Source organism: Diadema antillarum, unplaced genomic scaffold (genome assembly GCF_040938485.1).
Source record: "Diadema antillarum isolate AM-2024a unplaced genomic scaffold, OU_Dant_1.0 seq00000003_RagTag, whole genome shotgun sequence".
Lineage (NCBI taxonomy): Eukaryota > Metazoa > Echinodermata > Echinoidea > Diadematoida > Diadematidae > Diadema > Diadema antillarum.
This window is the reverse complement of record NW_027271125.1, coordinates 769,013-792,265: the sequence shown is the minus strand read 5'-3', so window position 1 is coordinate 792,265 and position 23,253 is coordinate 769,013. Positions and strand designations below refer to the sequence as shown.

General features: G+C 39.5%; 1 protein-coding gene across 1 annotated transcript; it reads right to left on the bottom strand.

The window, feature by feature from the left end:
• Positions 1–1,921: 1,921 nt before the first annotated feature.
• On the bottom strand, positions 1,922–16,781 carry LOC139724916 (uncharacterized). The gene is made up of 13 exons (XM_071636039.1): positions 16,702–16,781; positions 12,857–12,944; positions 12,336–12,505; positions 11,422–11,564; positions 10,311–10,368; positions 9,415–9,802; positions 8,592–8,671; positions 6,347–6,471; positions 4,991–5,202; positions 3,892–4,360; positions 3,513–3,739; positions 2,825–2,954; positions 1,922–2,070 (listed from the first exon to the last, which is right to left on the bottom strand). Exons 1-13 carry the CDS (start codon positions 16,779–16,781, stop codon positions 1,922–1,924), a joined length of 2,319 nt encoding a protein of 772 aa, XP_071492140.1.
• Positions 16,782–23,253: the final 6,472 nt, after the last annotated feature.

Here is a 23,253-nt window from a genome sequence, read left to right as displayed (position 1 = left end):
ACAATATACTCTGTGTGTGTCATACAATACACTCTGTGTGTGTCATACACAGTAATCTGTTGTACTGGGTGGCAGGAAAGCCACATGGCTGTTTATGGAAAGCCAGATATGTAAATAATGTATTAAGGTCATTCACAACATTATTATTGGCCAAGTACTGGACACTACAGAAACAAAGATAGTGATGAAAATTGATACATTAGTTTTGATGCATGCACTACTATATCAGTTGCTTTTATTGCCAGGAGAACATTACTGTAAAAAATATACTCTTCAGCAAACCAGCCCAAATATGTGTTTGATTACCTTTGAAGAAAATAATTACTTCTCAGTGAGCCTGACAAATCTTCTTTTCCCATGAAACAAATAAAAAGTACAGTCAGCTCCCCAAACAGGTCACCGTTTCATGAAAGTTGTCAGCCCTGACAACTGATTGTTCTCTGTTAATTTTAGTAAAATAATTGATTTTGATTGGCTGAAAAGCTGTGGTGAGTGACTGTTACTATGGTGATAGTCAGAGACTGACAACTTTCATTAAATGGTGCCCAGAATGGTAAGTGTAATTACTCAACACTAAAGTAAATTCCTTCTACATGTTAGACCTGTGAAGCACTATTCCTAATCGACAAAGCCATGCAGAGATATGTAAAATTTGATTTGTTTATTAAATTCAACACATTGTACTATCATTAAACCAAAAGTTTTCGTGTGTATATTAATTTCACGAATTTTGCTAGAGCCAAGATTTGCAAACTTAAAATGCACACAAAAATTCCTGTCTTCACTATCATGCATTGAATGCCAATGGCAATTTGTGAAAATTTCTTGCTTTCCAGTATGCTGAGACATTTGGCTCATGGTAGAAAAGTAATGGGAAAATGTGAAATGTGATGTAAGAAAATCAGCTTGTTCACTATCACTCTCAGCACTAGTTCATTATGTGTATCTAAAAAGATTCTTGCTATATCATATGCAGGGCTGCCTCCTCATCACATAGCATTCGCTAAAATGTACCATTGTACTCTATACAGTACTATCGAAAGGGAAAATGCCTCCAGGTTTGGATGGCATGCGATGATGTCATTAACCACATACTCGACTCCAATAAGTTTCTTCATTAAACTCACATTAAATTCTTTGTTTTTCCCAGAGAAATAGTAACTATAATCAGGTCTCGGCTATGACCATGACTGCCAGTGTTCAAAGTGCTGTATAAAACCAATGTGAATTGTGTTTATTTGAGAAATTGAACAAAAGTTTTTATTGGGGTAAAATATGATTCTCCGTTCAATTGGCTTAGCTTCATAGAAATGTGAATCTTGTTTTTTACCTTGTATGAAATCGTTTGGCACAGAAAATGCAACAATTCATAAGCAGTTTCTACGCTCAGAGCACACTTCACTGAAGATATCTTAACAGAGAGACATTATTGCACTACTGCAGCATTTCAATCACACATCACATTTTAAGTGAAGATAAAAGAATGCTGTTCCTGCTTACCAAGGATATCAAAGCTCAGCTGCACTGACTTGTCACTCTTTCTTGTTTGCAATCAGAGAGAAAACCAGCTCAGCCTTCATACAGAGTCATTGTAATCTAGTCTTTGCCATTTGCAGAAGAGTTTGCATCAACTTCAATGCAGCTAGAAATAGTTCCTCCACCTTGGTCGCCATGGTGACAGGCTAATCTGGACTTGCTAATAACTATACAATGTTCATCGTTTCAAGGGTGTGAAGAAGCTCATCATTCTTCAAATGCCCTGAAAAAAAATAAATCATCTTTCCACACTTGTCGCAATGGTCACTTGTCCTCATATTCACACATCCTTTTGAAAGTCTACCAGTCGAAAAGCACCCAATCACCACGTGGATATGCCTGGATGTATTTTGATGCCATTTTGCTGTCTGCCGAGGATAATGTCTCACCTCGGATGCGCCAGAAGATCGCCCAGCCTGTTGAGCTTCCTGATGCATTCCTCCCGTTGTGCCCGGAGGACTCTCAGCATCTCGTCTCCAGCGAACTCCTCGCCATCTGAACTGGTTCTGGACTCCGCCCTATCCTGTCCATCATCTGCATGAATGGAGATTATAGTAACGATTAATTAATTAGACCGACGTCATAATAACAGTAAAGTATAGAGGACTCCCATTATCACGCAGTCCTCGGAACAGGCAGTTTTCTTTCATTATATTGAACTTTTTTTATAACCGAACAAATAAACAATAAAAATACATAGAGTGGATCATGTTAAGGCCTGAATTTTAACTTTGTTGCAACCGGAATTTTTTCATAACCGAGTTTGTTATAACGGGAGTGCACAGTATTAGATTTGTATTTCTCTGTGAATTGCACTCAGTTAACTAATAGCAGTATGAGTTTGGGGGTTTGAAGTGTTACAGACACAGATGCATAATAGCAAAAATTATCTCCCCTCTTTTGCTAATACTATCCAGAAATGAGAGGCCCATCTCAAAACAAAAGTAAACAACAATCATTTTGATTAAGAACATATGGGAGCCATATACACTGTAGGTTGACTGGTATGATAACCACTGCTATAAGAACATACACATGTATGCCTTGGCAGGAACATGGAATGTGATTGACAGTGTGGGCGTGTTTCCCCTAGACTACAGCAAAAACAAAAACAGACAGACACACACACACACACACACACACACACACACACACATTGCAAAAAAGATTAAAAAAAACAAAAAACTATTTAATTTCTGCAATGAAATCTTTGAATAATTTGCACATATGATTCCTATGCCACCATTACCACACACATATGCAAACACACACACACACACACCAATACCTAGGTCTGCTAGTCTCCCTTGCTCCCTTGGTGGTGTGAAGGGGGGCGTGTCTTCCCCTGGTAATGGTTGCAGTCTGGGAGACGATGACCTCTGACCTCCAGGAGAAGCAAACATCCTGCTAGCAATGACCTTTGGAACAGACAGGGCAAGGTTGGCAAAGCTAGAAATTCATAACTGTATCTGCATAGAATGGTCTCCTGTTATTTATAAAGAATAATGATTAAAACCCTCTTGTTACAACAACTTAAGTTAACATGACTTAACTTCACACAAATTTGAAACTGCAATCTGACATTTCTGATATTATAGAAGAAGATTTTTAAAGATTCTCAAATTTTGGATCGGGGGGGGGGGGGGGGGGGGGGGGAGGCAAGAGGGGCATGATGCCTATTTGTATGAATATAATCATCACCCTTAGTGATAACACCTGCCAAGTTTGGTGAATATTTGACCATGTGTTTTCAAGAAGTTATGTAAAAAGTTTATGGACAATGAATGAAAGATGACGTAAGATGGACAATGGAAAACAGATGATGAATGATCATAATAGATCACCTGAGCCTTTGACTTGAGTGAGCTAAAAAGCAAAAGACAACAGGGCCCTATATCACTTATTTTTCCTCCCTAGTCATTAATGATACCAATCTGTAGACAGGAAGACTTTTTCTTGGTGAATCACAACCATACCTGTCCAATTGCTCTGTTGATTGGTGAAGAGTCCAATTCTCGATCACTTGCTCCACCTTCAGCATCATTGGTACCACTTTGCTGTTGCCTAGCAACTGGGACAGCATCTCTCTCTGCTCTTCCATTAGGTTCTCTTTCCCATTTATCATCCCTCCCAGATGTGGGATCAGTTCCATTGTCATCATTAAGTGCCCCAACAACAACCTCATCTCTGTGGCTGACTGTTTCTGCTCTTGGAGGACCACTTTGGGAGAAAGGATGACGGTGCTGGTGGTCAGGCTCTGTTCTTCTGTCCTCAGAAACCATCCATGTGGTATCCCTCACCGGCTGAACCTGGTGTTCCCATCTTGACAGTCTGGCATTCACATCCTCTATGTGCTGTGCCGATGAGGTCTGCTTTCGTCACAAGGTAGTATGTCGCAAGCCAAATGTACGTGAGGCACGACATCACAGTGCTGTGATGATTCTCGGTTAGGGTCACTGTGCCTATGTGAGGCAGTGCCTGTTCTGGGAGGTGGATCAACATTGGGACTCGCGACAGCAATTGGTTCATGATGCGGTCGAGTGTCTCTACACTCGTGCAATATCCGGGCAGCCTTCTTTGGGCATTCTGCATGTGCCCCAGTGTCAGTGTAGGAACCATGCGTATGATCATCCGATGGAGGTATACTCCCGTTTGTCTGAGTGGATGCAGCCTGTGGAATAGGGTCGGTCCCAGTGTGGGTGGTGCCACCTGTCCCCGCCCTCATTGTCGTCTGCAGGGTGTGGCCTGTTGCCGTGGCTCCAGACAGCAGTCTCTGTTGTTGCAGACGCCGGCGAAACTCTGCAAGCTTTGAATCTGGACTCTCCTGTAATGTCACCAAAGTGAGAAACGATAATAGGCTGCACAAACTGCTCCGTCAAAAACATAGTGAATAGGATTTGCAGTTATCAGCACGGCAAAATACTGTTTGAATCTTGATCTTTGTTAAAAGTCCAGCAAGAGACATGCTCTGCAAAACTGATAAAGTCTATTGTTGCCATTTCTTTTTCACTCAGGTATCACATAGGAAGAACTTCTTATAAGATATTCTGTGAGTTGCCACCTCTGCCAGTCATCATCTGTACAACACATTGCACTCCCATTAAAACAAACATGGTTACAATGAAATTTGGGTTATAACAAAGTAAAAAATTCTGGCCAAAACATTATCCGCTCTATATTTTGTATTGTTATTTATTCGGTTATTTCGATATAATGAAAGAAGCTGCCAGTCCGGAGGACTTCGTTATAAGAGGAGTCCATTGTATAGTAACTCATGGCCTTCTTTCTTTTAGGGACTTTAACTGGCTGCACAGTACGATACATACAACTACCACTGCAACACAAATAAAATCTGTGCAAATTACTCATTTGCTGCCTCTGTTTTTGCCATAGCAACTGGAATTTTCCTTACTAAAACTTTGTGTAATGCTTGAAGAATGAACTTTACTCATACCTCACAGGGCTTTGATACTGTGCTGGTTTGCCTAGAGCTTGATGGTTGCAGAGGACGCTTCACTCCGTCCCTGCCTGTTCCCTTGCCAGTCGCTTCCTCCATCCGTCTTCTCATCCGCCACTGTTGGAGGATGTCCTCTTCCGGCCTGTGAGGGCGCTGTGTGAACTGGAGGTTGGCTGGGAAGAGTGGCGGGCGGGGCAGGTTTTCTTTGTCTGTTTGGCAGATTAAAACAACAACAACAACACTTTCATCAACACAGCAATCATCTAGCCATGAGCATTTCACATGAGATGTATTACAAGAATTTGAATAAGAGAGATAACTCTGCATTATCAAATACATGTACCTCTACCCTGAAAGCACTGTCCTGGCTTCTCCCCTGTCATGTGATGTCATACTTGTATTTCTTATTTTCATCTTGTAGAAAATACCCTGCCAAGATTTCAAGTTCGACCCATCACACGAAACTGCAAATCTTCCATAACTCCAGGACATAACTTGAAAATCTGCCAATTAAGTTGATATATGCATGGTTGTCCATCGGCTGTGGATATATGAAAAGTTTGATGCATTTTGGTTTGGCTAACTCTTGTGAATTCTTCAATGATGCAATCACATAATCACAGAGGGAAACACAAATAATAAATGAGAGTTAGAGGTGAGAAAGAATATCCTCCCCCCCCCCCTCAAAAAAAAAAACTAAATAAATGAATAAAAGAACAGAGAAAAAGATAAATGATGATTCTATAACAATAAACTTCGAGATCTAGTAGTGTGGTGATTCATATGCGGCCAAATTCATTCGCTGCCCTTTGGGGTACGTTCAAAAACTACAACGGTCAGCAAATACATTGTATGAGCATTGAAGTGATCGCTCATGCGATCAGTTACAGTCGACTCTGGTTGAGATTTTTCGGCTGTGTGTGTACTAATATAGTGATCAGTGATAAAGCTGTGTAACGCAATTCATTGCAGATTACTGTAAAAGTGGAAATTTTTCAGTGTGGAAATTTTCGCGCATTTTGCGCAACCAGATGCTAGCGCGAAAATAAAAGCATGCAAATATTTTTGCACGCCATATGTTCCAGTAGTTAATGTCCTGATTCCACAGAATTATTAGCATCAAATATTCATCTTACCCAGCTAGGAATTAAAAGCATGTAAAATTAATCTTACACAGTTGAGCATGAAAAATTACTCGCGCGAAAAAAATCCATTTTTTGTAGTATATCCAAACCAGGCCAGCCTTCCCACTGCATGAATGCCCACGCTACCGGGGTCTTTGAACGTGAGTATTCACCACAACAAAAGATCAAAGAATTTTAATTTTGCAGTTTGTTTATTCTTTACACTTACCAATGATTCTTGAGCGGTAGGCATCTGCCAATGGAGGGGTGAGGTCGTCGGGGCTGGTAGAGGTGGCAGAGAAGTGACCAAGTCCATCTGAACTGACCATGGGGTCGGTCAGGATGGTGCTCTCACTAGAAACATAAAAACATCTTTCACTGCAAGTCTGACCTATAAATGGCAATTATTAGAAATATCCCTGTCAAAATGAAGAGAGATATTACCCTCTCAAACTTTGAAAAACCCTTTGATTGTAAAAATGAACCTTGTGAAGCAGTTACATGACGTATCAGTTAATTCACATTCCGTACACAGTTTTACATACATAGATACAAATTCCATATTGTAAAACCACCATTTGAAATATAGCGCTTAAAGGACAAGTTCACTTGTATATACATACAATGGATTGAGTAAATGCAACAATATAAATTAGAAGACATCAGTGAAAGTTTGGGGTAAATTGGACAATCCATTCAAAAGTTATGAATTTTTACAGTATCTGCGCAGTCACTGCTGGATGAAAAGACTATTACAGTATATGATGTCACATGCGTACAACCATAATATAAAGAAAATAAAAAGAGAATTTCACACAACTTACTTTTTGAATAAAGTGCACATTTCTTTGACTTGTTACTGACATATGTTGAGGGTAATATTATTCTTGCTGCCTTCTGAAAGAGACAGGTCAAGTGTTCTTCTGTTATGCGAGAAAAGTGAAAATATGTTGAATTTTCCTTATTCTTTCTTATATCGTTGTACACATGTGACATCACAAGCTATAGTAGTCTTCTCATCCAGCCTTGAGCGAGCAGAAACTTCACAAATTCATAACTTTTGAACGGATTGTCCGATTTTCCTTAAACTCTCACTGATGTGTTCTATTAATATTGCTGCATTTACTCAACCCACATGTCTATGAAGGTGAACTTGTCCTTTAATAGGTTCTACAAATGGGAAGTTACACACTCACTTTTCCTTTCAATTGTTTTCCAGCCATGTTTGTTGACCAGTTACCTATTACTTTGAACATATATTTTTGTGTGGTATAGTTCTACTTCAGTTGAAAAAAAGAATGAAATAAAGATTTAAATATCACTGTCATAAACAGAAATCATTACTGGGTTCACTTTACTTCCTGACTATTACAGCCATTGGAGGTTATGACAAGTCACATTCATATACCAAACAATACCTTTAACCCTAACCAGGCCGGGCTTTTTTTGGTGTTCTGTGGCCGGGGAGGGGTTGATTCGACCCCTTCCCCCCCCCCCCCCCCCCCCCCCGAGATCTCGGCCGTCACTCGCGCAATCACCATGAAAATTGGCACATACATTACCGGTGGCGTAATCTACCAAACTATACAAAAAGAAATGGAAATTTTTGTCATAATGATTAATTATGCTAATATATGCATAAAATCATACTTTTTGCTCTAAATCAGAAATTATAGCTCCTAGAATCCTAATTTTGGGTTATAACATTCTTGGTAGCATTCCTAACAATGTGCGTGAAAAAAAATTTGGTATCAAAATCAATTTCTTATACACTTTATTGTTTTATGAATTTCTTATGTATTTCTTTGTTTTTTTGACTTTTGTTTTATCATTTTTTTCGCAAAAATTATGACAGAACCTATTTCAAGCATAATTATGCTAAAACTAATTAGTTTCAGTCTATGAAAGTGAAAATAATCATATCTTTATGAATAAGAAGAGAAAACTACACAAAATCACGATTTTGAGCCATTTTCAGTCTGACAGGCATGTATAAAAGGTCGTGCAGCGTCGTAACGGTATGCGCGATTTTGGCAAAAATGGTGTCAAAAGATGCGCAAGACTTGAAAGTAAAAAGTCAGAGAACAGCGCAGTCAAAAAATTTCGCGCGGCGGAGTACTCACGAAAAATGTCGAGGGGGGGGGTTGATTCAACCCCCCCCCCCCCCCGGCCTTTTTAGGGTTAAGGCAGCTGCTTGTTGAAGCGCAAACTCACAATACGTTTCCCTTTTTAAAAAAAGAAAGAAAGAAAATGCTGCACCAAGTACAATGGAGTAATGCAGTCATCATATTTGGGTCTCGAAAGAGTGATACAATATCGCTCTTTCCGTATTCATGTTCAACTGAAATAATCTAAACATAATCTATTATTGCTCCGTGCACATGTAATGGTTTGCTGTTTTCATTCCCTTGAAAGCAATGAAGGCATATTCACCATTTTTAGGAAAAAAAAACAAACAAACTTGTTGTCAGTACCTCATTTCAAGCAATTTGTCAGCTCTTCGTTGCAATTCATCAGTGTCATTATCCAATGGACTGGATGAAAGTTTCACAGACTGCAACAGAAACAGAATGAAAGTGACTTAAAAGGGATATGCCTTTCAAATTGATGAAATTCTTGTATTGAGTTGTTTTTATATAACAACTAATTGACAAATTGCCATACATCAATGTAAATAAGCACTGAATTGATCAGTGTTTTAGTAGCTAGTAGCCACACTGCTTATTTATGTCGATGTAAGGCAATTTGTCCATCAGTTGCAAGAGCATACCTTTGTGAAATTTAAAAAAAAAACTTCATTTATTCCACTAAACAAAGTATCTTCTGATGAGAGCATTTGTTTATAAAATAGCTTGTGCTAAATTTGTGCTTCGACCTCGATGTTTCCAATTGGAACATTGAATCATAATTGAACATTGTCTGTGTGCAGAGAACACCTCCCAGTGGTCCTAGAATGCAAATATACTTTAATCTGGCATGTGAGACAGCTTGAGCATGACTATAATATTGATGTATGTTGGCATGAAGAGTAGTTGGTTCCACGCTACCAACAATTCACATTGTTTGAAAAGGTCAAAATTTATAAAGTACTGTATTTGGACATTCTTTCCATGGTGTTTACCGATACATGCATATATTCAACGTGAAAATGTTTTTCTTGCAATCACCTGAAAACAAAAACTGCAAATCGACAATGAATAAAGAGTATCTCTTTTCATCTTCAAGATAGTGAAAACAGATAGGGCAGGGGTCTCGAAAGTAACAAAATAGGGTTAAAAACAACAAAACAAATCTTACACTACTTGAGCTTGATGCCAAGGTCGATACACCACTCATTCTCCTTCCAGCATCCAAGCTACTTCCCCTTATTGATGTCCCCGACCAGGATGATGTCCGTGACGCATCACGCCCTCGCCCCCGGCCATGCCTAAGGGTGCTTTCCCGCCCCCTTCCACCGGCTGACTCCAGCGGTCTTTGTCCTGCGTAACCTTTTGACCCCTTGGCAGAAGCGGGCGTGGTTCCTCCCGAAGGTTGCCTGGAGACGGATGCTGATGACGATGATGAAAGAAGCTGTGAGGTAGGAGATGAGGAGGATAACCACCAGAAACTTGCAGATTTGTCCTCTGACCTCACGGTCCGCTCAGCGCGGCTTGTTGGCGCTCCAAAGCGGAACCGGTCGATTAACCTTGGGACAAAGGAAAAAACAACAGGCTTATCGGTCCATCCCCTGCAAATACATGTACTGTAGATGCATTTTTTTTTAACCATAATATATTATGGTTTTGAATAAAACATGACATCAATATCTTTATAAACCATCAGTATAATACTCTCTTCTTGGTCTTCTTCTTTTTTCCTTTTGCAATGAACAATAACTAAGAAATACAACCTTTGATATCATTTTTTGTGCTACCTGAAAAGAAGAGAGAGAGATAGAGAAAAGAGAAATATGTCAACAAACATTGGGTAGTAGGTATTTGTAGAGCATGTTTACAAAATTTATGATGAACATACGTGTACATCAGTGCACAAGGGAAAGGGGCTACCTGTTGATCATTCTGTTAGATTTTGGCTCTTGATTCCTTGAACTGATGCTGAATTTAGTGAGTAGAGAGTCTGATCTTAGACACAAATATGACAAGGCAAAGAGAGCATATTTTCTAGAGTATACATACAAACATTAATAGACCTACCTGCCAATCGTGCTGTCAGGTTGACCCTGTAGAGTCTCTTTTGACGCCGATGTGTCAGCTGTAAATTGTGAGATCAGATTGAAATCAATTTTTGTCACAATGTATCCAACAAGAAAGGACAGCCAAGTCTACAACTTGCACACATGCTAGCTCCACTGGTTTCCAGCACACTACACACGTATATTCTCTCTTTCGTGAGTGTAATCCTGAAAAGGGCCAAATCCAGTGCACAATTTTAAAAACCAGTGTATACTAGTATTTGTCATGGTGAATTCTAAATGTATTTGGGATAAATTCTCTGTTGCATTTCAGAGTGTAAGCAAGTCTGATTAGATCTGATATTGAAAAGATCAAAATACTGTATTATACACCAAATGTTTAATGGGTACGGTACTTTTTGTAAATTGCAAATTGTGAGACAATTTTGCAAGTGGCGAGACAATTTTTTCTTTTGAAATAGAGAATGGCTCATTCTCACATTCACATAATGTGTTTTTTCTTTACCTCCTTCCACGAGGATGAAAATGCTGAGAATTTGTGACTGAAACAGCAAAAAATGCCTTACCTCTTTATGTGCCAAGGTATAAACCCCCTGTGTGCCACATTATTCTGAGACTGCAGCGCATGAGCTCTTTAGGAAATCATTTTGTTTTTCAAAGCCCTGTAACTTTTTGTAGAAGCATTTGTGCTGAGGATGCATTACAGCAAAGTTATAGAGAAAATTGAAAGCTTTGCTGTGATGCAAATTTTATGATAAAGCTATGGTTATTTTTCTTGCAAATGACCAGTTTTAAAAAATGACTCCAAAACAGACAGCAGAACTGTATTCTCGGTCGAGATTTACTTTAAAAAAAAAAAAAAAAAAACACCTATAGAACACTGTTATTCAATCACCATACCAATGCAAACTAGCCATGTGAGGAGAAATGGAATCACGTGCGACACTTTATATTGCACTGTGATTTGGCAATTCGTTGATCTATTTGGTAGAGATTGTACACGTGAGCAAAATATGCAGTCAGGCGTGTGAATGTGGCACATAAAGTGAGTCACCTCATCACTTCTAATCCATGATTGTGAATGTTCCGTGCGTAAGGTCCCTAAAACATACCAAGAGATGTCATCTCTGGAACATCTCGGGCCGTCGAAGGAGAAGTGGACGACCTGTCGCGGATCTCGATGGGACTCTCAATGGTGGAGGGTCGCTCACTCGTGGGCCAAGACTCATCAAACTTTGAGGAGGTGTCACCAGGTCTGATTGACAGCCAGGATATGATGCAGAAAGACGAAACATAGCATCATAAAGAACAAATGCATCTTGTCTATTAGAATTTGTAGGGAAAATAATCATTGTTTTTGACAATGCATTATTATACTTCTCCATTACAGTGATTATATGTCAACAGCTCCATGTAACATGTTCGTAACAGTCTCTTAAATTTATTTTCTCTCTGACAGGAAAATTATCCTAGACCTCCCAACCTTTCTAACTGAAAAATAAGGATTTTTTGCTCATATCGAAAGAGCAGTTCCCATAGGAATGGGTAGTAAAATCATCGAAAAAGAAAAAGAAAAAGAAAAAAAACACTCCTATTGAAACAAGAGCTGGGAATGGTCAAAATTAATATTCTTTCCTCCACATTCAGAACGGCTGGAGGTCTGTCAACCAACCCAATAGAGAAAGATGCTCTTCACGACAAATTGATTAAACTGCATGTCCCGGTACCATCCTCACCTGTACAATGCAACAACTGTCATTAACTCTAAAGTTTCGATCGGATTTTTACTTGCCACATCATATTAACCCTGTGCGTGAAGCAAATTTCGGATATGATTACATAAATTGTCGATACTTTCAAGTTCCCCCCTGATGTCTGATAATACCATGGACTGGTTCCTTCAGGGGGTATGTAGTTGTCCCCACCTAGAATCATACTTCGGGCAAAAGATGTTGAACCCCCCTCAAGGCGGGTCCTTACTACAATTAGTTAGTGCCTTGCTGATCTTGGCCAGTGGACATCTTACCCAGGACTAGGTGTGTCGTGTGTTGGGAGCTCCTTGGCCAGCATGGTGTTAGACCCCTGCAGGAATCCCTTCTCCCCTGGACTTAGTTTGCGGCTCCCATCATCAACCCCATCCTTGGCAGGACGGGTGGAGTGCAGCGATGACCGAACCCGCTCCGGACTCAGGGCAAGCTGAAAATAATCAAATAATAAAATTCTACATACTACACATGCGCAAACACACATCAAATGGAAATGTACAGAAATTTGCATTTAGAGCAACTACATTAGTCTGTGCTCAACTTCAACAATTTGTGTTTGCTTTTATATCGATATTGCTGTTGATGCCTTAAACATTTTACAGATGAACAGTAAAGAAGGCAAAGCTTATAACATGTACAAACAAGGATGTCAGCTTTCATCTTTTATCAGGCCATAATTAGTCCAAAGAGGACAGCCACTAATAACACTACCATTTCTACACATTTGTTTAAAACATTGTAATTGTCTACCACGGTATTACACCCAGTTCAATTAGCTCACCTTCTTTTCTGCTTTGCTCAACTTTTTCGGAAGCGTAGGATGGTAGAATGTCCTTGGTTCTGGCTCATCATAAAATGGGTTGTCTGTCCTAGGTGTTGAAAACAGGGTATGATGGGTATGATATCAAGCTTGTATATATGTACTCTTAGTTATACAGTTACAATTGTATAGAACAGACTGAAAACACTGGTCACTGCAAAGCTGCATTTGAAATGTGCAACGTACTTAAAAAGACTATAAAAGTAAAACAACGGTAACATACAAATAAGTTGTGGTATCACACAGAAATAATGATTTGCATTGTTGACTAGAAATCATCATCATCATCATCATCATGCAACCTGTAACATTAGAGTGATCTAATAAAGGTTTATCACATAACTTGTTACACCATCTATTCAGAGTGAATCAGTCAATGTGGTTCTGACTTACTTGAGGCAAGGTGCAAGTAGTATACTTGGGTGACCCGCACCTCGTCATAGTTAAAGTTTGCGCATATTTGAATCACATTTCGCCACTGAAATTCTTTGAAATCCAACTCACATACAGGAAAAATGCTGAAAATTCCAATGGAATCACAAGTTCACTGATCGATATTGAAAATTTGCAGCTATCGTAATCAAACGCGAACGATGCGGAATAGTTGTGCGCTAAGGAAGGGGCCCGCAACTCGTCACCTGCGCTCCCATAGTCTTAGCACGTAAAAGACGTGTGCGGGTGACCGTGATGTTCCCATAGACATACACGTAAAAGATGCGTGCGGGTGACTTATAACACGTATTCCTATAGCCCTATTAAAATTTCAGATTTTCGCAAAAAACTGTTCGGTTTTCACCACAATTTGCTTGGTTGTGATAGCCCTGCCAAGTTTCAAGCGTTCTGAACACAGTCCCGGGCATACATTTTTGTTTAGTGTGCTCAAAACAATCTTAAGCGGGGAGACGGTATTCGGGCCCCTGACGAGGTGCGGGCACCTCACTATATAGGACCTACTGTCATTCTCTGAAAGATTTGTTCTTCTTTTTCTTCTTCCTGTTCAGTACAGTCCACCTTTGGTGTATTGTCGTACTGTTGGCAGGCATGGTGTGGAGGTGTTTATGTACAGTGCAGGTTAAAATGACTACATTTTCTAGAGTGCAGCTAAAAACATCCCATTCCCTTCTAGCAGAGTTTAATATCCTGCACCACTTGCTTAAACTGAGCTAAAGTGGTGCAGTTGAAGGTATCCGGGGGCAGAGCATTCCATAGTCTGGTTGTGTCTGGGAAGAATGTCCTTTGGTAGCTAACAGTTCGTGCATATGGAATAAAGAGCTTGTGAGAGTGTCCGCGGAGTGATGTAGATGAAAAGGGTGTATGATATCTGGGGGTATGTTAACCCCGTCGCGGGGCGCTGTAACACAGTAACAGTACGTATTTGTCCGTATGGGGTCGCTGCTGCGGTTAGGGGTATGTCAATGAGTGAGTACTTCACTACTTGTTGATTTACAAAAGAATAGTAACTGGTCACAGACTCAATAGGAAGTAGGGTAGGAGTCTAGATAGCATAATGTAGCCTATTAACATTGTTCTAGATTATATAGGGACTACTGACGTTATTTAAGGTGAATGTAAATTTATCAAGTAAAAATCTAAGACGAGATTAAATTTGAATCAGTAAATTTAAATTTAATGACTGCTGACACCAAGTCAAGTGTGGAGGCGTATACTATAAATGCATCTGTCTTGACTATCTGCAACTATAAAAGTTTAGATTACCTGTGGTCATACTTGAATTTAGTATCAACTAAGATAATATTTTACATGAAGCCTTCCCCACTTCCCACTTGTAATGTGAATATTCGCACACCACACGAACATAAACGTATGGGACTGAGTACATAGCAAGTGTTTCAGCACCGCATAACGCAACGTCCAAGCCGTTTGCGACATAATACTCAGAGTAACTGCAAAGGACACAGCTATAAAGCACTAGGCCCTACTACTATATTACAGTTGGCGCCACACAGTTCATAAACATACGATTTGAACTCCTCTGAAAACACCGCAGTCATCCCAAGTGAAATTCTCATTCAATTTCGATATTAGAAATTCCGATAGTCAACAACTGCACACTGGTTCCGATTCGAACTCCCGCGGCACAATTGCGCCATCTAGAGTTTTGTGATCATATTATTGTACTAGTATACTACAGTAGTAGAGCAGCTTGCAATGAGCACGGGACCATGATTCCGTGATGAGTGAGGAGAAAAATCTCATTGACATTGTTTGAACATACATGTATTAAAATGGTTTGAGAGTCCGGATGGGAACAATGGTCATGTAATGCAGGGCCTAAGTTGTACCTATTGAATTGTTATGAATTGCTGTCAAACCAATAGAATTTGTATCACAATCGGATATGAAGAAGGCAAGCGAGGACACTAGTCGAATTTTATAGTTTTCAAAGACAAAGTCAGATTATTTTGGAGAGCCGATGATCGGCGTCTCACCCACTGGCTTGCTCATTGGTTAGTAATAGGGCAATGAGAGGAATTGTTCAAGAATGCAAATTATTTTGAAAAGTTGACATCACTTTACACTAACAAACATAAATTGCTGTAGCATGAAAATAATATCCCATAATTGTGCTTCTAATACTGATTGCGCACTGACCCTCTGTGTCAGGGACATTTCCATAGTCAGTAGGCCTACAGTGTTGCGGACGGGTGCTACTCAGCACTCAAAAAAAAATAATGATAATAATAATAATAATAATAATAATAATAATGATAATAATAATAATAATAATAATAATAATAATAAAAAAAAACAAAAAAATATAAGACAAAATCAATAAATAATGTCTTGGTTCAACCAAGGAGCTATTGTTGTGTAATAGCTCCTTGGTTCAACCAAGTACTAACCTGAGTCAAAATAAAGTTTTTCTTAGTGTGTTTTCCTTCCTTCTTCCCACCTCCTTAGACATCTTACTAGGCCTACTAAAGGGAGGGGGGGGGGGGGGGGCAGAGCAACACAATTTGGACAAGAAAGCATTTCTAGTATGCCATCACAAGACCATGCCGGACCAGTTCAGAATTTTATTTCTTTAATCAAATTTCATAAGCACAATAGTGAAATTGATGAAAATGGAATAATTAGATGAGGAAAGTTATGAAATATTTTCTTGTGAAGCTTCGCTAAATACAGCAGTTCTTGAACAGTCAATATGAACATGAACATGAGTTCATGATGTCATTGCCTGATATCTTGCACTGTCATTTTATTTTTGTAATACAATACTAGATTTATATATTTCTTTTCAAAGGCATTTGTGACCCAGTCTCATCTTGATCATTATTTTGACGTTTACGTTAGCCGGAATAATATTATGTTTTATACGCTAATTTTGCAGCAGAAAAAAGAAAATGAAGAGTTTGTTCGCAAAAATCGATAAGTCCAGTTTTGAAGATTTTGAAGTACGGTCTCTGTCATAAAGTACAAAATAATACCTTTTAAATGATATATTGGTCACTACATATAAAGGTATAGTTTTGAACTTATGGTTAAAAGAAGTTAAACAATTCTTATTATTCTCTTTATTTTTCTTGACCTTTAATCGCAAATATCTCCATTTGGCAAATATGGACTTATCGGTTTTTGCGAACAAACTCTTCAAATCTGTACAAATCTTCAATACAGGTAAATTGCGAAATAAGTTCATAAGGATGGTTGATAAATATAGGTTAAGAGTTCTCTAAACACATCCAAAAGTTGTATTTACCTGTGACAGTTTCAACGACGGGCTGTCATCTTTCTCAAACGATGGCTAATTGGCAACTGATAATTTGGCGCCAATCAGCAATCACCCAGGTGTGCAATCCGAGTGATCAGCGCCATCGTAAATGTCAGACAGTTGGTATGGGGGTGCACCCCCATCCCGGTTCATCGTTAGCCATCGTTTGAGAAAGATGACAGCCCGGCCGTCGTCGAAACTGTCACAGGTAAATACAAATTTCGGATGTGTTTAGAGAAATCTTTACCTACATCAATACAGGTAGCCAGGAAAGGTAGTCCCTCACTCTTTCTCTTTATTTTCATAGCTGAAAAAGACGCTGAAATGAAAAAGAAAACATTACTGCGTAACAGTTTCTTATAAGTTTACATAAAAGTCAAACTCTCTGAATGCATCCACAACTTACGCAGACCAAAGATCATCATGGATCCCTCAGTTGTGTATCACCAGGGCTATAATTATCATGCAGAACAACGCCCTCCTGGACACATCCGTATCTTGCATTTTAGGCCCTACATCATCTTATCAAATCGTGTCCAAACTTCCATTGATCACACGGTGTCTCGTCTCGAGACTACTAGTATTAAAAAGAATGTGAAAAGGACCATTACGCAATTCTCCACGCCCTACCCCCTCCCGTCGTCCTGCTTTCACGCTTGAATTCCACGCTTTCCGACTGATGTGATAACTGGCTGGGATTATGCCACTAACTAACATAACAGACATCTTGATTGTTCGATTTATTGACATAATCCGAAACACTTGTTGGCGCGTTTCGCATCTCCTCAGACCAGGGAATTGGCTTCCCACCTCCCTGCTCAGACCGATTGATAGGAATCTCGCCCACCTCGGGACTACCACAGCATGGGTTTCGTGATTACGTAATCGCACCCCACATCCCAAATCCCCTAGCTCTGCTTCTCGTTCGCTCCTTTCTCGTCAGATTTGTTCCACCTGCCTGGCTGTCGAGAGAATCATCTCCGTGCCATCTCCAGATCCCAGTCCCACCCCATGGATGGATAGCTCACTCTCGTCTCAGCTCGTTTTATTTGTAGGAGCAAAACAGTCAACCTTTTACTTTCATTCCGATCCTTTCTGACGAGGTCAAGAAGAGAATCATCTTTTCTATTCCAAGAAGAGGACGCCCTGGAAGATCCATCCTCTAAAATCCTCCTCCTCATCTCTTCACTCTCCTCTCTCTGTTCTCCGTATAATTTATATCGTTCATCACGGCCACTTTTTTGCTCCCCTTTGCGTCTGTCATCCGAGACCGCTTGCAACATCGTCTTTAACCTTTTGCCCTGAGATGAGCTGAAGAACTTCAAGGAGAGCGATTCGTCGTGAATCAGAAATTATTTTGTGTGACTATTTAGTGCTAGCGACACGTGGGAACTGAAATAGAGGATATCGCGAGCACATTCCTCGTGCAGTTGTCAGTAAAACTTTTCTACATTTCATTTGTATCGCCGCTCTTGTAGTCCGGTGCTCTTGTGCAATGTGTGGTGACATGGATGAGCAACAGGCTTTGGAGAGTCGCAAGAGAAAGGCTGAGGGAGACTGCTATGAGGTCAATGACGGTCACTCGTCTCGGAAGTCATTGAAGATGACCTCGACTCAGAGCCCCTGTACGAAGGCGACCACCGGATCCGCGTTCTCCATCAGCAAGATTCTCTCTCGTCAGCACACCGGGGACGCGGGAATCCAAACATTTCACGGGCAGACGACAGCAACTCGGCGAGGGGGCGGAAAGGGCGGGAAATTATCTTCCAGTACCAACTCGAGTCCCAGCTCAATAACGGATTCGCCGAAATCGGGGGAACTTTTTGACTCAGAGTATGAGCAGGAGAGCAAGCAGCTCGATGTGGCCTCTTACCACGAGCTCATTTGGCGGCAGCAGAGGCAGCAGCAGCAGTTCTACCACCAGCAACAACTCGCTGCTGCAGCTCCCGGATTTTACCCCCACAGCTACCCGGACTTCCCCCATCTCCATCCGTACTTCTCTCCCGTGAGTCCGCACCAACCCCAATACCCGGTGCAGCCTCATCCGCCATTTCCGCCAGCCTCTTCCCCAGCGGCGCCAGGACCTGGTCAGATACATCCCTACAACTGCTCGTGTTCTGATCAGCTGTGTGATGAACCCTACTTTCTTCTCACTCCTGGTAAGAGAGCAAAGCAAAATGTTAATACTGGAATAATTTTTACGTTCGAAATCAAATGATTCAAAGCCAAATAAATGTATAACTGTGAACTATCTTACAATGAATTACAACTACACAAAGATAGATACCAAAACAAGTGTTTCATCATACCACGAGGTAAAACATCAAAACTGAAGAACACTATAATAATTCATGTAAAGAGGGGAATACAAGTATACATGCATGTTAAGTCCCTGACGTCTTCTCTGAGAAGTTGACAATTTATTTTCAACGAATAATAATGGTTGAACTACCATCTACAATTGTATTCTTTAACACAATAACATTTTGTTCAGTTTATTGATACACGTACTCGACAAATATAACTAGTAATAGGACGTCGAAGATGAATGGCTGTTGAAATAGGGAGGTGGGAGGACCCCCCCCCCCCCCCACACACACACACACACCATGCCCCTTTACCCTGATAGTGCTGAAAGTGAATGGCATCTGTATTATGTCATAAGCGGTATTCCTAACCCCAAGGATTAGATAACTGGATGAGTAATTGATGAAGCAGTACAACTAAGATAGGCCTAAACCAAGGAATAGATTGCGAATCGCATAGTTTAGGTTGAGACCTAACTTCACATTTCTAGCATTTATTTTTAGATTGTTTGGTTATTATTATTATATTCTAAAGCATGCCTTAGTGTTCTCAGTTATACTACTTATATCGTATTTCTGTTTTTCTTGATTGAAATTAGTCAACTATGTGATTGTTTTACGCATGCTCAATAATTTGTTTCACTTCCTGTTCGATGGAAAAATTAACTGAACTGAAATGTCTGTGAATGTTCTCAGTCATCCAGGTAAAGTATCACAACTGTACTGAACTGAACTAAACTGAACTGAGATAATGAGAAACCTTAAATGAAATATGAAAGAGCATTTATTCGAAGAGGGATTCAACGTTTATCTCAAGAAAATTTGTTTTAAAATATAGCTGAGATATACGAAACAGAGCAGTCCTATATGGTAAAAGACGGGACCCACCTTTAGGATCGCTTTGTTTTGCTTTGTTTTTGGATATCTCAGCCATTTCTAAACCAATTTTTGTCAAATAAACTTTGAATTCCTCTTAGAATTGTATGCTCTGGAACATTTAATAAAGTGGTTTCTAAGTATCTGACAAAAAAAAAAGTTAAAAGCTGAATCCTCACCTTGACGAATACTATAGACCTATTTTATTTCTATACTATTTTATGTACTATAAAAGTTTCCTTGCAAGCCATTAAGGGAATATGGAGAGACTCTTATAGCATCGAAGCTAGCATCGGATTTGAAAATAATGATATTGCCTAATTACCCTTTGTTTTCGAACAAAAAAAAAGACAATTTCAGTTCGACTGGAATGAAAATTTTCCTGTCTTGTTGTTAGAGACCACATTTATTCAAAGCAGCAATTTACATAATTAAATGGTCAAGTTGAAAGTCAGAATGACCAGAATGACCGAAGTGTTCTCAAAATCGGAAATAAAATCAGAAAGTTATAGAATTCTTTTGGTTCTCGTAATTTTACAGAATACATGATAAACAATTTGAAAGAGACCAAAAGTAATATTTGTAGTTAGTGATTTAGAAGATGCAATATCATTCTATCGGAAAGTCACACGACCAGAATGCCCGAAGTTTCCTCAAAATCGAATATGAAATAAGAAAGTAATAGAATTTTTATGTTTTACAGACAAAACACGATTACAATTTTATATTAAAAAAATGAAAGTAATGTTTTTGATCAGTGAACTGCAATATCCTGCCACCTGACTATCATACAAGATTAGTATGATATCTTATTTGCTGTGAAGGGCACAAATTGTTATCCTTGTCTTGTTTAAAAAAACAACAACATTTTAATCCTCCTAGAAAAAAAAAATTACGTCGTCATGTTAGTAATACATTCATTATTTCGTTCCAATAATGTGTCGGCAGTTATTTTAAACCCGTTCCATACTAAATTCTAAATCCCCATAGACTTTACACACAGGTAACCAGGTTCCAGTGTAGGGCATGGCCGGAGGAACGGGGGGGGGGGGGGGGGGGGGGGGGCAGGGGGAAGTACGTAAAGTGGCATTAAAAAGAAATAGACAGAGATATCAAAGTGTGAGCGAGGTAACGTCTTTTGCAATGAAGACCCCCCCCCCTTTTTTTTTTTTTTTTTTGGCTTGTCTGCTGAAGAAACCCGGATGTGGAAGGAAAAAGATGAGCTGAATACATTTTGTTTTTGCTTTTGTTTTGTTTTGTTTTGTTTTGCTTTGGTTTGTTTTGTTTTTCTTTGCTTGTTAGCTCATGAAACCCAGAAGTGCCACCCCCCTTCCACTTCTGAAAACGCTCCGCCGGCCTTGTGAAGGGAATGGGTTAACTTCATCCATCGAAGATGGCACTGGTATAAGACCATGTGATACAGCCATTAAAGAATAATTACTTTTGTAGGGACTTACTGAGAGTTTTTTATGATGATTATACCACCATTGCTTTTGCATTTAGTGCATCCATTTAAACCACATTGTCAGCATTTAATATCGGGGTAAAGGTTTGCTTTGAGAAAATCATATCTATCCTCTGCCTTCTCCGTCGTATGTGATGCTTGCAATCAATCATCTTTGATATCATTAAAGATATAGGGACTGTGATCTTGAGCAAAAGAAAAAAAAATCTTAATCAGATGTTTATGTTAAATTCTGTGTAGTCTTGATACTACTTTGAGTGAAAAAAGAGGTATTCGTCCTCTGTCGAACAAACTAGGCCCTCTCTCTCTTCCAACACAATGGTTGGACTCTTCAATCCATTCTCCTTTTTAAACACATCAGTGGCTATTCTAAAGATATAAATATGAATCGTAAAAAAAAACCCTTGTTGTTGTTGTTGTTGTTGTTGTTGTTATTATTATTATTGTTGCTTTCTCCGCATGAGAAAGCGAACGAAAGAGCGACAAGCAATGACAAGGGTTCAGAAAAGTTCACCCCAGTGAGAGAAGATGTCACGAATCAGGTTGAACACTGATGAGCGAAAAAGAGGTGCCCGATTTACATCAGCAGATGATAGTTCCTTGACATTGGTCCAATTCCGTCAATTCTTATAGGGAAGAGGAAAGTCGATACGATCATCTGTACTAATCCAATTATCTGTCATTGTCCTTCTGTTAAGGCTTCATGGGACGGCGAGCATAACGGTTATACTTTCTATAACACACAAAAGGGGTTGGTATCAGGAGGGGGTGCTTTCTTTAGTTCTGCTATTCTCTCATTTCTATGGTCTACGTGAACCAATAAGTTCAGAGTATCGTGATCTTTCCAAATATTTTGCAGAAGAATGCGAGCGGACTTCACCGATACTCATCGATCCGATCCCGTTGTTGTGGTCGTGGGCTTAATACCCATTTCCGTGTCATTGCTGGTTAGTGTTTCTTTTATGGTCCCTAGTTCAGGTTGATTGGATGATTGGGTTTTGCGCATTGTCCGGCATTCCCAGCAAAGGGCCCCAAAGCTGTTCCCAAAGAATTGGTTAATTCCTCTAACGAGATAAGACGCTTCTCCGGTACTTCAGCCTTGGGTTTTGATTGATCGGTGACGAGGTTTCTCCGGGGTTGGTGACACGGAGTCTGGTATCTGAAAAAATGGAGGGCGATGGTTTTGGTACGTCATGATGATTCGAAGGGGAATTGACCCTCAAAACAAGAAAAGAATCGACATTTGTTGAACAGCAGTAAAAGAGCTATCTTATGAAACAATGCAGTGGATTTTTTAAGTATACTCGAACAATAGAGGGAAAATCATTCTAATGAGAATGTTAGTAAACAACTACAGGCTGTTTTTTTATCATAATTATATAACGTGACGTCAATCTAATACTCTTTCAATCTTCGCTGTATTTATATATCTCATTGTTTTCATCCTTCCCTCATTGTCAGGAGTGAACGCATAATTACCCTTGATGAATCTGACAGGAATGGTATACTTTTGGTTGACATGGGGTTTCAGGTTTTGATTCTTGCGATATTACTAGAAACGATTTGTATGAAATATGAAGAGCATAATAATACAACTCTTACATATATGAAGAGTGGTTTTGACATGGCGGAGATATACACCCTAAAACAGAGAGGTCCTATTAAAAGGTAGCAGGTCCCACCTGATATAATGGCAACTTTGTTTTACTTTCTTTTCGGATATTTCAGCTGTTTCAAAACAAAATTTCATCAAATTAACTTTGGATTCCTCTTTTCTGTCATATTTCATGTAAGTGGTTTCTATTATCTCGCAAAAAAAAAAACAACAACATAAATCCCCATGCATCTCAACCAAAATTATATCATCCCTTTATACAGAGTCCTGGCAAAAAAAAAAGAAAAGAAATCATACTTCAGTATTGGTATTGTTCTTTCCCCTATCTGATTGACTAATGCTGGGAAGTTTTAATTCTGAATA

Coding starts and splice junctions, on each gene's coding strand:
- LOC139724916 (XM_071636039.1), bottom strand. CDS start 16,781: ATGAACCGGGATGGGGGTGCACCCCCATACCAACTGTCTGACATTTAC. Junction 11,565..12,335: donor CACGACACACCTAGTCCTGG/GTAAGATGTCCA, acceptor GCTGTCAATCAG/ACCTGGTGACACCTCCTCAA. Junction 6,472..8,591: donor GACAAATTGCTTGAAATGAG/GTACTGACAACA, acceptor TTATGTTTCTAG/TGAGAGCACCATCCTGACCG.